Source organism: Ranitomeya imitator, chromosome 1, assembly GCF_032444005.1.
Source record: "Ranitomeya imitator isolate aRanImi1 chromosome 1, aRanImi1.pri, whole genome shotgun sequence".
Classification (NCBI taxonomy): domain Eukaryota; kingdom Metazoa; phylum Chordata; class Amphibia; order Anura; family Dendrobatidae; genus Ranitomeya; species Ranitomeya imitator.
This window is the reverse complement of record NC_091282.1, coordinates 739,541,289-739,557,012: the sequence shown is the minus strand read 5'-3', so window position 1 is coordinate 739,557,012 and position 15,724 is coordinate 739,541,289. Positions and strand designations below refer to the sequence as shown.

At 46.4% G+C, this 15,724-nt stretch overlaps 1 protein-coding gene across 4 annotated transcripts in view; it reads right to left on the bottom strand.

The window, feature by feature from the left end:
- SYNE2 (spectrin repeat containing nuclear envelope protein 2) overlaps positions 1 to 15,724 on the bottom strand; it is a 395,759-nt gene that overhangs the window by 252,654 nt on the left and 127,381 nt on the right. For all 4 annotated transcript variants that reach the window (XM_069733882.1, XM_069733900.1, XM_069733891.1 and 1 more), the window contains exons 25-29: positions 8,279 to 8,339; positions 8,082 to 8,170; positions 6,970 to 7,093; positions 5,541 to 5,698; positions 2,192 to 2,336 (exon numbers count right to left, since the gene is read on the bottom strand). In XM_069733882.1, coding sequence (XP_069589983.1) covers positions 2,192 to 2,336; positions 5,541 to 5,698; positions 6,970 to 7,093; positions 8,082 to 8,170; positions 8,279 to 8,339 — 577 coding nt within the window. The remainder of the gene's footprint in view (positions 1 to 2,191; positions 2,337 to 5,540; positions 5,699 to 6,969; positions 7,094 to 8,081; positions 8,171 to 8,278; positions 8,340 to 15,724) is intronic.

Below are 15,724 nucleotides of genomic sequence, written 5' to 3'. Positions count from 1 at the left end.
GGCGAGTGAGTATGACACAACAGGAACCAGAGTATATGCCTGGCGCCGTCATCAAATCATATAAAGAATGACATATCAAATAAGAAAGCTAATTAACAAAGCTGAGATCTGTATAAAAATACATAGTGTAAGATAAATAGTGTAATTATAGTGCATAATGAATAGTGCAATAAATATATAAACACCGATATATACAGGCAGTAAAATGCAGTACATATGTAATAACGGACAGAATTTAATGTGAATGTGGCGAAAGATCTAAAAAGATTTTCCTTTTTTTTTCTCTCTTTTTTGTCTCTCTTCTTTTTTGTTTTCCTTTTTAGATCTTTTAGTCATTCTTTATATGATTTGATGACGGCGCCGGGCATATACTCTGGTTCCTGTTGTGTCATACTCACTTGCCACATTTCCACGGTTACTTTTGGCGCTTTATGCATTGTAGGTTGGAACGCACGCTGTTGTTTTTCTCCCCCACGTGATGCGCTCCTAGGAGACGCGCCATGTGGGAGGAGTCTAACTCCGGCGCTACCATGCATGGTAGAATATACGCGTCTATTCCTAGCTGTTCACTACTCATTTATTATGCACGACACCACCGATTGGTCCCTTGTCAGTTAAATACCGTTCTACCAGTCACCAGTTCATTCCCTCGTTAAAGCTCAGGCGAAACGCGCGTCGGGCAGGTGCGGGCTGCCACAGGACTATTTACACGGTTAAGTATCCCACCATATTGTGTATCTCTTTAATCTTGATGCTTACTACCTTGTTCTTTCTAAATGTTTACGCAATAACATGAGATACACGATATCATAGGCACATTGGGGCAGTTTAGCAATAGTATATAATTTTATATCTATATGAGATTATACTATACATGGTATTTTGTTCCCTTCTTCTCTTACGGGCGCTAAATGTATTGAACATAAATAATCATATTGTGCTGCTATATTATTTCTTGTGCACTTTTTTTGCACTATGACACTTTGATTTTTATAAATCTTACATTTATTATATGCAATTAACTTTCTATATTACTATGCTATTATTGATTTATATAAAAAGACAATGTTTGCACATTAGCTTTTTATGGTAGTATATATTCTGAGCCATGTTGCCTTATTAATGATATGGAAATTACAATCATCTATTTTGTGGGTACTGACATAGGAGTATTTTTGTATATATTTTAGTGTCCATTAAAGGTATATTTATATCTATTATAGATTTTATGAGCCACTATAAATATTGTATTGGTCCTTGTGACACCCCGTACTTTTTTCCACCTGTTTTTGTTTTCCCTTTTATATATGTTATGTTGTATTTTTATGATTAATAAAATTATGTTTATTATAATTATCTGAGTTGTGCATTATGTTGTAGGTTTATATATTATTGGTGAATGTACGCTATATATTTATTTTTGTATAAATGTGGATTCATTGGGTACGCAGGCCACGCCGCTGTATGCGGATGCCGCTGCATGCGTCGTTTTGACGGTGCGACGACCTGTGCCAAACGCAACATGTTGCGTTTTCGTGCAGATGCCACAATATCAAAACGACGCATGCGGCGGCATCCGCATACAGCGGCATGGCCTGCGTACCCAATGTTAAAGATAGGGTGCGCACACCGCATGCAGCCGTAGGCGGAGCTGAACGAAGAGGAACGGCAGTGGGTGGGGCTTCACGGAGGAAGTCCGCATCCCTCCGCAGCCCGGATAAACGCTAGTGTGAAACTAGCCTTATCTACTGTATATAAAGGTGTTATCAATCATTGTACAGGAGGAGGAGGAGATGAGCTGTGACATCACCAATTGTGAATGGTGGATAATGTGTTATACAACTGAATAATGAAAGGTTATCTATCATTATAATCTTGTCTGTAATGATAATGAGACTGCTGAGAAATGCTAGCTACAGAACAATAAGTACCTATCTAAAATTAGGCCTATGATATTTTTATGTAAATGAAAATATAGAAGAAATATAAAAGAAATTACCAAAGAGTTCCAAAAATTGTTTAGTATAAAAATGTGATTTAAACACTTTCCCTTCAATCAGCTGAATACAGAATTATCAACCTGAACCCATTGTTACTATTCACTAACATAGGGAATGAGGTTGACCTGTCTTGATCTGTCTCCCTAAGCTCCATAAACAGAAGCCACACAGGCTATGATAAGTATACGCACCTGCAGATTTTGAAACATGGAGCCAATGTTGGAAATTGTGAAATGTTCTACCCCATGGATTGGAGTCAGTCCGCTTGATTCACAAAGAGACACGTCCTCCTCAATGGGCAACAGGACATTTATTGTAATGCTCAGAGATTGTATTCTAAAGCAAAAAAAAATTAAAATCAATTAATGTCAACAACAGTACTGAAAAGTGCAGAAGAATTAATGATAACGTGATAGTGATGGAACTGATCAAAACTAAGGAATAGATAAACACAGAAAATACTAAAAAAATTAAAACAAAATCTAACATCTAATCTCTTCTTTTGTCCTTGATCCTATTTTGTCTCATCCTACATCTGTGCTTCTCCTCACTACCTTGCGTGAGGCTGTAACACAACTGCCTGCAGCAGAAGCCTCCCCCTCTGCTATTTATGCAGTAGATCAAAAGATCGCCAAGCCATACCCCTCTGTCAATAAGAAAGGACTTCAATAGGCCACCATGTAAATGAAGATGGAGCTGACCAGAAGGAGATTGACTCCTTGGTCCTCTGAAGGAGTTCTACAAGACTGGCTGTAGTGGACGCCTATATTTCTTATTTAATTTCATCACTAATTAATTCATTTCTAAGTTTAGTGTTCCTTTATATGTTTCAAAGAAATAAAAAGGATCTTTCATGTTCTTATTTAATTAATTGTGGTGTAATATTTGGGTCTTGTTCCCACAGACCCCTGTTCCATTGATTGTGGAACAGTTTTATTTTTTCTTCTGTGCTCCTCCGTTATGCTGCCCGATAATAATGGTGAAAATATTTCCTTCAACTAACTGGGCGTGTACCACCGAACTTCTCTGTGGGTCCGGCCATGTTTTAATTGGCCGGCATCAAAGGGGAAAAAGTAAAAGCCCAAAGAGAACTTCTCTGGTAAACGCCCAATTGGTTGACGGGAAAATGTGCTTCTTCGCTAATCAGGTGGCATAACTTTGGAATGGAGGGGCACAAAAGAAAAAAAAACTGTTACAGAATAAGAGAAGCAGAGCCAATTGGAGGATATACTCTACTTAAATAAAATTCCAGCTAAAGGTCCTCCTTTACAAGATCTGTGATGTTCATCCACCACAATCAGATTACTAATAATAATAATAATAATAATAATCTTTATTTATATGGCGCTAACATATTCCGCAGCGCTTTACAGCTTAACAGTTTCAAACACAACAGTCATAAGTAACAACGTTAACAATACAATAATAAAGCAAAATAAGACGACCCTGCTCGTGAGAGCTTACAATCTACAATGAGGTGGGGAGATACAAAGCACAGGTGTGTATTTACAATGATGGTCCAGCCATCTTCAGGGGGTGGGGGGTAGATGGAGATAGTGAATGGGCTACACACACACACAAACATAAAATTACTTTGATTAGTTAACGTGGTAGGCCGCTCTGAACAAATGTGTTTTGAGCGAGCGCCTAAAACTATTCTAATTGTCGATGGTCCTAATATCTTGGGGTAGAGCATTCCAGAGGATTGGCGCAGCACGGGAGAAGTCTTGGAGTAGGGAGTGGGAGGTACGGATCAGTGCAGAGGTTAGTCGAAAGTCATTTGCAGAGCGCAGCAGTCGGCTACGCCGATAGACAGAAATGAGGGAGGAGATGTAAGAGGGTGCCGCACTGTGGAGAACTTTGTGGGTGAGAACAAGTACTTTGAATTGTACCCTCTAATGAATGGGCAGCCAGTGTAATGACTGGCAAAGAGCAGATGCATCTGAGTAATGATTAGCCAGATGGACAACCCTGGCTGCCGCATTAAGGATAGACTGGAGAGGGGAAAGTCGAGTGAGGGGGAGGCCAATTAATAGAGTGTTACAGTAGTCCAGGCGGGAGTGGATCAGGGCGACAGTGAGGGTTTTAGCTGTCTCCATGGTGAGAAAAGGGCGGATTCTAGAGATGTTCTTTAGGTGTAAGCGGCACGAGCGGGCAAGAGATTGTATATGGGAAGTGAAGGAGAGATCGGAGGCAAACATAACACCCAGACAGGGCGCCTGCTGCCGGGGTGTTATTATGGTGCCACCCACGGAGAGGGAAATGTCAGATTTAGGGAGGTTAGCAGAAGGCGGGAGCAGGAGAAGTTCAGTTTTGGAGAGGTTGAGTTTCAGATAGAGAGCGGACATGATGTTGGAGACTGCTGACAGACAGTCAGTGGCGTTCTGTAGTGCAGCGGGGGTAAGGTCAGGGGATGACGTGTATAGTTGTGTGTCATCAGCATAAAGATGGTACTGAAAGCCAAATCTGCTGATGGTCTGTCCAATTGGGGCTGTGTAGAGAGAGAAGAGAAGGGGGCCAAGGACTGAGCCCTGAGGTACCCCGACAGTGAGAGGAAGAGGAGAGGAAGTGGAGCCAGAGAACAGAACACTGAAGGAGCGGTCAGAAAGATAGGAGGAGAACCAGGAGAGAGCAGTGTCCTTAATGCCTAGTGACTGGAGCCTAGAGAGTAGAAGAGGGTGGTCAACAGTGTCAAAAGCTGCAGAAAGGTCGAGGAGAATGAGTAGAGAGTGGTCACCGTTACATTTTTCTGTCAGAACTCATTGGTCACCTTGATGAGTGCAGTTTCTGTCGAATGTAGGGGGCGGAAACCGGACTGTGAAGGGTCTAGGAGGGAATGAGTGGAGAGGTAACGGGTAAGGCGGGAGTAGACTAGGCGCTCCAAGAGTTTTGAGATGAAGAGGAGATTGGAGACCGGTCTGTAGTTGTTTGTGCAGCATGGGTCGAGGGTGGTTTTTTTTAGTAATGGAGTGATCATAGAGTGTTTAAAGGAGGAGAGGAAAATGCCAGAGGAGAGGGAGAGATTAAAAATTGCAGTTAGGTGAGTTGTGACGGCTGGAGAGAGAGACTGGAGGAGGTGTGAGGGAATGGGGTCAGTGGTGCATGTAGTCGGGCGAGAAGAGGACCTTGGAGACTTCTTCTTCTGTGATGGATCAAATGTGGAAAGTGAGCCAGGGGAGATGCAGGGAGGGATGGGAGTCATTGCACTTGGTGTCTGGGAGCGGATTTCCTGACGGATATTGTCTATTTTCTCTATAAAGTGGGAAGCCAGGCCATCAGCCAATGACCAGTTAGAATTCGCCAGTCACAACTGGACTAGTTACAAAAGAAATAACGTTACTTGATTGAAGGAACCAATTATTATGGGCAGAAAAGTGAAAAGATGGTCTCACAGACCCTCCTTAATGACTTGAACCATCCCATATGGTACATGATTGTTGGGCGGAATCTTAATGACAAAAATGACTAGTCGTTTAATGGTGGGAATGGCCTTGACTACAATCTCGAGAGTGTTGTTAATTAGCAAAGTATTGAACTAACCTGCTTTTAATTTCCTCAGAAATAATAGAGAAGGAATACCGCAGGGCATATCTATTCTCAGAAGTCTTCTTCTTCTCAGTCCCATGTAGAAGCATCTCTAATTTTTGTGATGTAGCATCAAACTCCATCCAACTTCTGTTGGCTTTATCCAGTAAAATCTAGAAAGCACCATCCAAATCACAGACATTATTAATTAACTGCAGCTGTAAAAAAAAGTCAGGTATTCGAAGAACGTTTCACTGTGTGTGGCGGTGGACATGAGCAATTAGAAGACTTATCACGTTCTTATTAGCTTCAGTCCTATATGGAATAGTACGCAATGATCTGACATGTAAGGTGACTTGTGTATAACGCCTTGAGACATAACTGGCAAATATGTTATGAGAGGACTGACAATATTAATCTTTATTAATATACAGCACCTACATATTCTGAGACATTTTAAAATTCAGGATGGTGATTCCTCTGACTTTTGGACTCCTAACATTTTCAAATGCAGTCAGAAAGGTTTTGATTTTCTCAGAAGATTGTTTGGCACAAATATCACATAAACAAACCACGTCTAGAAGCCAACATTAAAGAAACATGGATGATTAGATTGCCCCAAGAAGAAGCCGACAGGCGAAACCCAAGATGGGTTAGAAGCTGGTGTGCTACAAGTTTGGTACATTTTGTGTTTTCAATTCACTTATTGCTGCGAGAATAATAAAACCACAATTGGAAGCTATTTGTCTGACAATGCTGTGCTATTTTTGCTTGTTCTTTAAGTGAAACTCGTGACAGTCTTGTTGACGTTGGAGTGACTAGCACTCCATATGGGTCTAAAGGGCAGTAGTGTGCATGTGTGACTACAGCTATGTCATTCACTTCTTTGGGTCTATGGGAGCATTGGTGACCAGCACTCCCAAAGACAGTGAAAGGAGTGAAAGGCCACGCATGCCTACTACCACTCATGCCTACTACCACTTTATTCACAACAGGGACCTAGACACTGCTCTTTTTAGTTGTAAGGATACATCCAATGTGTCCCTGGTGTGAATGGAGCTGTAGTGTGAAAGTGTGACCATACAGTTATCACCTATCTTCTGGATAAGTGATAAAATGTCACCCAGAAATGAGCTATCCTACCACCTATATTTATCAGATGCAAAAAGCTGCTTCACTGCACTGCACCGTTGTGGGACTGGCACCGGGCACCTCCACAGATCAGCTGTTTTCAGCTCCAGCAACACTCAGATGTAAGCAGAGAACGGAGCCAGTAAAGCACAGCTCCATTCACTAAGTAGTGGTCGCTGCCCAGAGCTACAGCTCAGCTCCTATCCACTTGATTGGAGTCGTACTGAGTCTACCCTAAGAATAAGTCATGTAATGAGCAGAGACAACCCCTTTAGGCTGAATAATATAAGACTGGGAATCAGACCAACTGTACCTGCAGTTCATGAAGTTTTCGCTGAAGGTCCTTCATATCCTGAACTCCTTTTGGACTTTCGGCCACCAGTTTGTCTCTCGAGCTTTGTATGAACACTTCTAGATCTCTTTTCTCTGTATTATATCTGGAGGGTAAACAGGACAAAGACTTGTTATCATTTCCATCATATACAGATGTACACTGCCTGAAAGATATTTAGAGGGGGTGTCTAAAACTCAAATTTTGATGACCAATCCTTTTGCTGTTTTTGGGTTCCATTTACTTCAATGGGAGCTGAACTGTAGCCAAGAACGGCCAATACAGTGCATGAAGCTGTCATATATCGGCTCTATACACTGTGTACTTCCAACAGTTATAAGACTGGCAACCACCTGATCCATGAGGGTGCCGGACTAAGGTCATCTATAAGTAGTCAATACATCCGGGACAACCACTTAGTGTATGTGCACGCAGAGTTGTTTTTACAAGATTTTTTTTGAGTAGTCCACTTCAAAAAACAACTGAAAAATCACATAAAGGACTCTTCAAATTAATTTTTATGTTAAAGCCACTTTGCTGTATGTTCAGTCATACAGATATTTTTTTTCGGCTTCAGGTTTAGAAAAATGCCCGGTGGGAGAAAAGAAAGTGCAGGTCACTTCTTTGGTGTGGCTCCTGGTGGAAAGCGCTCCAAATTAGGCACTTTCCAGTTAAAGCTACAAAAAACACATCAGGAAAAAAAACTTCACAAGTGCATCAGGGAACAAAAAGAAAAGCTCCTCCAAAAGCAGAGCATTTCATGAAATGGTTTCCCCTAGAAAACAATTTGGTTTTAAAAACCTAAAAAAAAAACCTGTGTTCACACAGAAAAAGTAAAACTGGATGGAAGGATGGATTTAAAAATAGATAGATAAAACTGTCCACGGAACGATCGGTGCAGAGCGAGCTGTCAGTCAATGTGTCGGGGAATTATAAGAGCCATCATAGTATAGTGAGCAATTATTGTAATCACTCACTACACCACCTCGATAATTGAAGCCTAGAGGCTGCAGGGAAGATATAAGTTCATTTTCTCCCAGTAGCCGCACTGTCATTGGCTGTGAATGAGCCATTTACCTATACTTTCAAGTTACCTCTGTTGCAGCAGCTCTAGGGTTAAACCAATTGACTCGTTATCCTCGGTCATGTTCGTTCCTTGAGGCACAGAGTCTGTTTCACATACCTATATTATGACACAGTACAATGAGCACGATCACATCTGGTCACATATAAACACCATGTTGGTGACATGAAGTGCCACATCGCTATATCCGCTATGTCTATACGTTACCTCCAGGGATCCGTTGGTTTTGGTGGGATTTGACTTCACTCCATTTTCAGCTGATGTAACACTGCGTATAAAGAGGAGGAATACAATGTAGTGACCATCCATAAGTAAAACTATGCATTGACTCTGTGTGATCGTGTATATGAACGTGTGTATATACAGACTTGTGTGAAACTTTTAGGCAGGTGTGGAAAAATGCTGCAAAGTAAGAAGTTTTCAAAATTAAAAGTGTTAGTTTATTTTTTATCAATTAAGAAAATATAAAATGAATGAGTAAAACAGAAATCTAACTCAGCTCATTATTTGGTGACCACTCTTTGCCTTCATCAGTTTTTCTAGGTGTACTTGTACACAGTTTTTGAAGGAACTTGGCAGAGAGGTTGTTCCAAACATTCTGGAGAACCAACAACAGATCTTCTCTGTATGAGGCTTGTGAAAATCTTTCCGTCTCTTCGTGTAATCCCAGACAGACTGGTTGATGCTGAGATCAGAGCTCTGTGGGGCCAAATCATCACTTCCAGGACTATTTGTTCTTTATTGTGAAGATCGTTCTTAATGGCATTTGCCGTATGTTGGGGGTCATTGTCTGAATGCAGAATATATTTGGAGCCAATCAGATGCCTCCCTATGGTATTGTATGATGGGTAAGTATCTGTCTGTATTTCCCAACAGTGACTATATCATTAATCCTGACCAAATCTCTAACTCCAATTGGGAAATACAGCCCCAAACTTGTTAGGACCCGACTAATTAATCTATATACTCGCTACACTCCTACTTCCCCCCTCTGCAAATCTCTTCACTGGCTCCCAATGTCCCAGCGTATCCAGTTTAAACTACTAACACTGACCTACAAAGCCTCCATAACCTTTCTCCTCTGTACATTTCCGAACTAATCTCTCAATATCTTCCCTCACATAACCTCCGGTCCTCCCAAGACCTCCTTCTCTCCACCACGCTTATTCACTCCTCACCCAATCACCTCCAAGTCTTCTCCCAAATATCCCCCATCACCTGGAATTCTGTGCCCCAACACGTCCGGTTATCCACCACCTTTGATCTTTCAAACGGAACCTGAAAACCCATTTCTTCAAAGAAGCTTACAGCCTGTAATGACCACACGGCCACCTCAACACGATTGTAGCTACTAATTAATTAGATCAGAGCCACATATACGTCCTCTCAAGGACAGACAAAACTCCCACTAGTACATATACAATTAGAAAGAGGAGTCAGAAGCTGCCAGTTAGATCAATAAAATTGTTTCAAACATTTATTAAATACCAACATGATATACAAAGTCAAATAAACAACTAGTACAAAATATATAGTCCATATAGGGTTACTATGTGAAGGGTACAGGTAACAGATTCACGTACCACACCAGAATGTCAAACGACTTAAGGTCCCAGGTTCAAAGCACAAGGTAAGTATACCATAGTAGTGATAAAACACTTGTTAATCTCACTGTGAGCCATATAAAGTAACTGTCTCAAAATTGTCTAGGACAGGACCTTACCCATGTTAGTCGTGGAGTGGACGTGAAAAGCGCCAGCCCCTACGTGCGATTCGCGTAGGCTTCTTCACATGTGATGTATATTTGTGTACTCTGTGTACCTGTTTTTATGAGTAAAACAGGATTTTTGGTTGCTTACCGTAAAATCTGTTTCTCGGAGCCTTCATTGGGGGACACAGGAACCATGGGTGTATGCTGCTGCCACTAGGAGGCTGACACTATGCAAATAAAAAAGTCAGCTCCTCCCCTGCAGTGTACACCCTACCGACAGGAAGTAGGATATTCAGTTAGTGAGAAAGCAGTAGGAGAAGCAACGTGTAAAAGAGAAAGAATAATAATATAATAATAATAAACTTTATCTATATAGCGCCAACAAACTCCACGGCGCTTCACAGATCAACAGTTTCAAACACTCAAAGAGTGTTCAAAGAACTCAAACGTATACAGTAAACAGAGCTGTTCAACTTGGGAGGGTGCTGTGTCCCCCAATGAAGGCTCCGAGAAACAGATTTTACGGTAAGCAACCAAAAATCCTGTTTTCTCTATCGCCTTTCATTGGGGGACACAGGAACCATGGGACGTCCCAAAGCAGTCCCTGGGGTGGGAACAGCAGAAAAACTCCATTCAGGTCGGAGGAATCACCACTGCCGCCTGCAAGATCCTTCCGCCTAGGCTGGCAACTGCCGAAGCGTAGGTATGGAGCTTATAACCCCTTGGCAAAGGAGTGACCGGAACACTAGGTTTCCACCTAGCAAAGATGTAGGGCGGATGCCCCATGGTGTACCGCCCAGGAGGCGCCCACTGCCCGGAGCAGAGTGAGGAGTCACTCTGTTCTTGATCCGGTGAGCCTCCAGAATGGCAGGTCTGATCCAGAGAACAATCGTAATCTTGGAAGCCGGCAGGCCTCTTGGCGTACCGTCTGGAATGACAAAGGACAGACCTTCTTCCTAAAGAAGGCGGCCCTACACAAATAGATCCTCACCGCCCTGACCAGGTCTAGCCTGTTCAGAGAATGCCCCAGAGAATCGATCGGAGCTGGACAAAGGTGGGAAGGACGATCTTATTCAAGTAAAAGGAGGACACCACCCTGGGAAGAAAAGGCGACGAAGGCCGTAAAACTACCCTATCCTGGTGAAAAACCAAGAAAGGGGCGATAGGAGAGAGCCACCAACTCCGAGATGCGTGGAGATGGCCACCAGCAAAGCCACCTTGCAGGACAGAGCAGACAGTGAGGCTCAAGGAGAGGCTCAAGGGAGAAAGTCCACCGAGCCTCCAGAACAAGACTGAGGTCCCAGGGATCCACGGAAGTGTGGTACGAGGGAGCCGCATGCGCTACTGAAGAAAGGTCCTGATCTGAGAACGGGACGGATATAAATCTTCGTACCGTGATAGCCAGTAGCAAAGGACCTCTGAAAAGGGACTTCAGAAAAAGGATGGAAAGGGTTGCTATCTGACCCTTCAGAAAACTAAGGGCAAGGCCAGCATCAAGTCCCACCTAGAGAGAACGGCCAAAAAGGAAGGTTTCAACAGCAAAGCTGTTAACCTGAGACACCAAGAATTCTGCGGCAGATGGGTCCCTAGTACAGAAGATCTGACCTGACTGGGGCCTCCAGTGAGAGTCCGCGAGGAGATAAACGATCTCAGCGAACCAGACCTTCTGGGCCAATCTGGTGCGGTCAGAATGACCGGCACCCCCTCCGCATAGATCTTCAACAGTCTGGGAAGAAAGGGGAGGGAGGAACAGAAAGGTAAGTACAAATGGCGACCCAGGAATGGTCAAGGTATCGGTATCCACCACAAGAGGATTGCGGAGTTGGAAACAAAACGGTGGACTCTTCCTAAGCAGTCGGGCCACCAGGAGATCGGTGTCTGGAATTCCTCATCCAAGGAAAATTTGAAGGAAGACCTCCTGAGTCGGGACCCCTGTCCTGCCGCAAGGCCCTCACGGCAGAGAAAACACTGCGGCCTAGTTGTCCACGCCGGGGATATACACTGTGGATAGTGCTGAAACCGTCGCCTCTGCCCAGAGGATCCTGGATACCTCCGCCATAGCCAAGAGACTGATTCCCTCCCTGGCGATTGACATAAGCCACAGCCGAGGCATTGGACGTCTGGATTCTGACTGGCAGACGTCTGAGAAGCCTTTCCCAGTGACTCAGGGATAGAAGAAAGGCCCCTCTCTCAATGGTGTCGATCGGCGGAGAGGACCCTTGCTCCGACCAACGCCCCCTTCAATGACGGATGGCGAGAAAACGCACCCCAGCCGGGAAGGCTGGTGACCGTCGTCACCACCTGCCTTGGGGAGGACCGGACATGAGGAATGAGAGGGGATGACAGCCACCAGTTGAGAGGCTATTAGAATCTGATGGAAAGTCGGATTGGAGGGTCCAGAGACAGCACAGACGTGTCCCACTGAGGAAGGATGGCCTGCTGAAGTGGTCCCAAGTGGAACCGCGCAAAAGAGAACGCTTACGGAGCTGTCACCATGCCTCACAGGACCGTCGTAGCTGAACGGAAGGAAGGCAGCCGAGGGCCCTGCAGAGAGCGAACTCTGTATGGAGAATTGCCCGCTTCTCAAGAAGAAAAACCCCTAGCGATGTCGAACAACATGCCTAAGAGGACGAGACGCTGACTCGGAACAAGACAAGACTTTGTTCTGTTGGCCAGCCACCAGAAACAGGACAGGGAGTCTAGGACGATGGTCAGACCCTCGGGGCCTGAGAGAGGGGCAGAGGCTTGATGAGGATTACTTCAAGGTATGGAATGAGCACTAAGGCCCCTGATCATCAAGGAAAATCAGGACATGGAGCAAGGCCTCTTGGATATCCGTGTAGCACAGGAAATCCTGTGGGTCCATGGAAGCCAGGACTGAACAGAGAAACTTCATCCTGAAATGCCGCATGCGGAACCTTCTGTTCACCAAGTTCAGAGACAGAAAGGGTCGAACTGCGCCGCTCTTCTTCGGCACTACAAGCAGGTTTGGATAGAAACCTGGGAAGCGTACCTGCTGTGGGACGGAAACAATAACCTCCGAACAAAGAAGGAAGGTAATGGACGCAAAGAAACCCAAGATCAGAGGAAGATTTTTAGAGGGCGGGATTCAAAGAAGCGATTCCGGGCCGCTAAGCGAACCCTATCTTGTATCCAGAGGATACCACCTCCCTGATCTAGGCGTCCTCCACCGAAGCTAGCCAAACATCCCTGAAAAAGGCAGGAGATGCCCGCCCAAACTGGAAGAAACGCTGGGCCGTTAGCACGAGTTATTATGCCGGAGAAGATCTGCCAGGTCTAGGCCTGGTGGACCAACCATGGGAGTTGCGGGCACACCGGGAAGGGATAGGCTTAAAGGAAAGCCTTTTCTCTAGCCAGACGAGATCGCAGTCTGTGTTAGCTAGAGGAATCTTCCGACGCCGCAAAACAGCGAAGGGACAAAGGGAACTCGTGCCTCCCGTGGCATCATTAATAATTTGTTCCCTCATGTAGCCAAAGAAACAGGCCCCCCGGAAGGGCTGTGTGTAGAGCCGAATATTCCGTCGGATGGCCACCATAATGCTGGATGCGTGAGCTGCACAAGCTGCGCATCTAGGGAGGCAGATACCAAATATTTCCCTGCATAGGAAATCCGGTCCGTCAGGTCGGCTAGCTCCCCCGGAGGAGCTTCAGGCGGGGTGCTCTTACAAGGCTGTTTGGTCCATCTATCCATGGTCCCTGAGACCCAGGTAGAGGCAATGGCCGAGGCACAAAGTAGAAGCAGCCGTTACAAAAGGCTGATTTTTCCAGCGGTTCTATAAAAGTATCCTTGGAACCCGTGCCAAGCTGATAGACAGTCTGGGAACTGACGAGTCCAGAATTGCCCGCTTCCTGCCGAGGAATCAGTCCAGTTAGCGATGAGCTCAGGAGAGAAGGGATATAGGATGCCGAGACGCTTCCCTGTCTGCAAGCATCTGGTATGGCTCGCATTTCTCCTGGCAAGTACCACCACCTGTTCAGCGTGTGTGGGGCAAAGGTCCTGGAAAGTGGTTTGACCGTCTAAACGAAAACCGCCTATTTTGCGGGTTCCGTAGAGGTATCCATGATGCTTAGGGTCTGGTTGATCGCATCAATAAGGCTATCCAAGTCTGAAACTTCCTCTGCAAACATGACCGAGGAAGCCCGTCTCTCTCTCGATAGAGAGGAGGATCAGGAAGAGGGATCTCACCGGTCCAGACCGGAGGGCAAGATGGAGCGGGAAAGACAGGTGTCAGACGTCCATGGGGTTGATGGTGGACGTCATGGTCTCCTCCGACAGGCTCTGGAGGGCGAGTGGGTGGGGAATGGAGCTGGGACCGAACCTCTAAGCACGCTTGTGTGCTAGGATCATGGTCCTGCCGTCGGATCTATAAAGATACGGGGTGGCAGTACACGCCGTACTCATAGTCCATAATGTGGGATTGCAGGTGTGACTGTTCACCCTGTATCCCCCTGTTCTGTATCTCTTGTAGGCTGGACGGAGAATCCTGTGACCCACTAGCGATTGCGGACAGGCACGGATACCAAGGTCGTGACATCCTGGTGAGGTCCGCCCCAGACTGAGACAGAAGGAAAACCCACCCAGGGATAGGGGTCTCGGCCTCACCCGGGTTAGGGACTCCTGGACAGGGAGTTGCTGCAGCTGACAAGAGGAAGCAGGAGGACGGGAACGCTCTCCTTATAGGGTTAGGCCTGGGAGCAGACCCACTAAATGATGTCCGAAGGTTAGGGAAACAGGAGAGGGGAGTAATAGGCTGCATAGCAGAGCTACTCACAGTAATAGTAGGGTCCTGCAGACTGCTCCTGGCTGTAGCTGCGACCGGCATCATGGCACAGATCCAGGGCACCAGCGATGAGATGGCAACCTAAGGAGGATGCAGGGGACCCCGCCGGAGGAAACGTGTGCTGGGGAAAGAAAGGGCCTGGCTGCAGTCTGGAAGAACCGCAGAAGGAGACCGCTGAAAAGGGCGCTGGAACGTGCGCCCTGCTGCGATGTGGCGCTAAGCAGCGGTGTAGCAATCATGGGCCCAGGAGCACCAAGATGGCGCCGGTGGGCGGGGAGAAAAGAGATTGTCGGGCGGGAGAAAGCCCGCCCGAAGAAACCGGAAGTGGAGGAGCGCGGTACCGGAAGTAGGCCCCGGCAGAAGCCGGGACCTAAATTAGAGGCCGGCGCGCCGGTAGAAGAGGCCACGGCCCCGGAACAGTGCGCCGCAGAGCAGTGCGGCAGCCTGCCAGGGTCGCCCGAGGGAACGAAGAGTAGGGTCGCGGCGTCGGAAGTAGGCCCCGGCCGGAACCGGGGCCTAAATTAGAGGCCGGCGCCGCCGGATAAGAGAGCCGCGGCGCCGAAGCAGAACGCCACAGGGAAAGAGCAGCGCGGCAGTCTGCCAAGGCCGCCGCGCAGGGACAGAAAAGCAATGTTGCCGACGAACAGTGCGGCCCAGGGGGAAGCGGTGCGGCAGACTGTCAGAGTGTCGCGCTGATGGCGGCAGAAGAAGAGACAGAGCCAGCGTACCTAGCCTGCCATCACCGCAGCTCAAAAGGGAGCGCTGCTGCCTGACCCGCTGCGATGCTATTCTGGGATTCCTAACATAAAAGTAAAAATCGTGCCTCAGGGACCTCTGCTCCCCCACACTGCGAGTGATCTGGGAAAAGGGAGCATGGAAAATACTCACCTAAACATCCCACGCCGTTACTAACCTGAGGGGGATGAGACGTCCATGGAGCTGGTGATGGACGTCCTCGTCACCTCCAACCGACAGGCTCTGGTGGGCGAGTGGGTGGGGGACGGAGCCAGGACCGGACTTCTGAGCACGCTTGTGTGCTAGGATCTTGGTCCTGGAGAGGGATCTATGAGGATACGGGGTGGCAGTACACGCCGTACTCATAGTCCGCTTTGTGGGACTACAGGTGTGACTAATCATCCT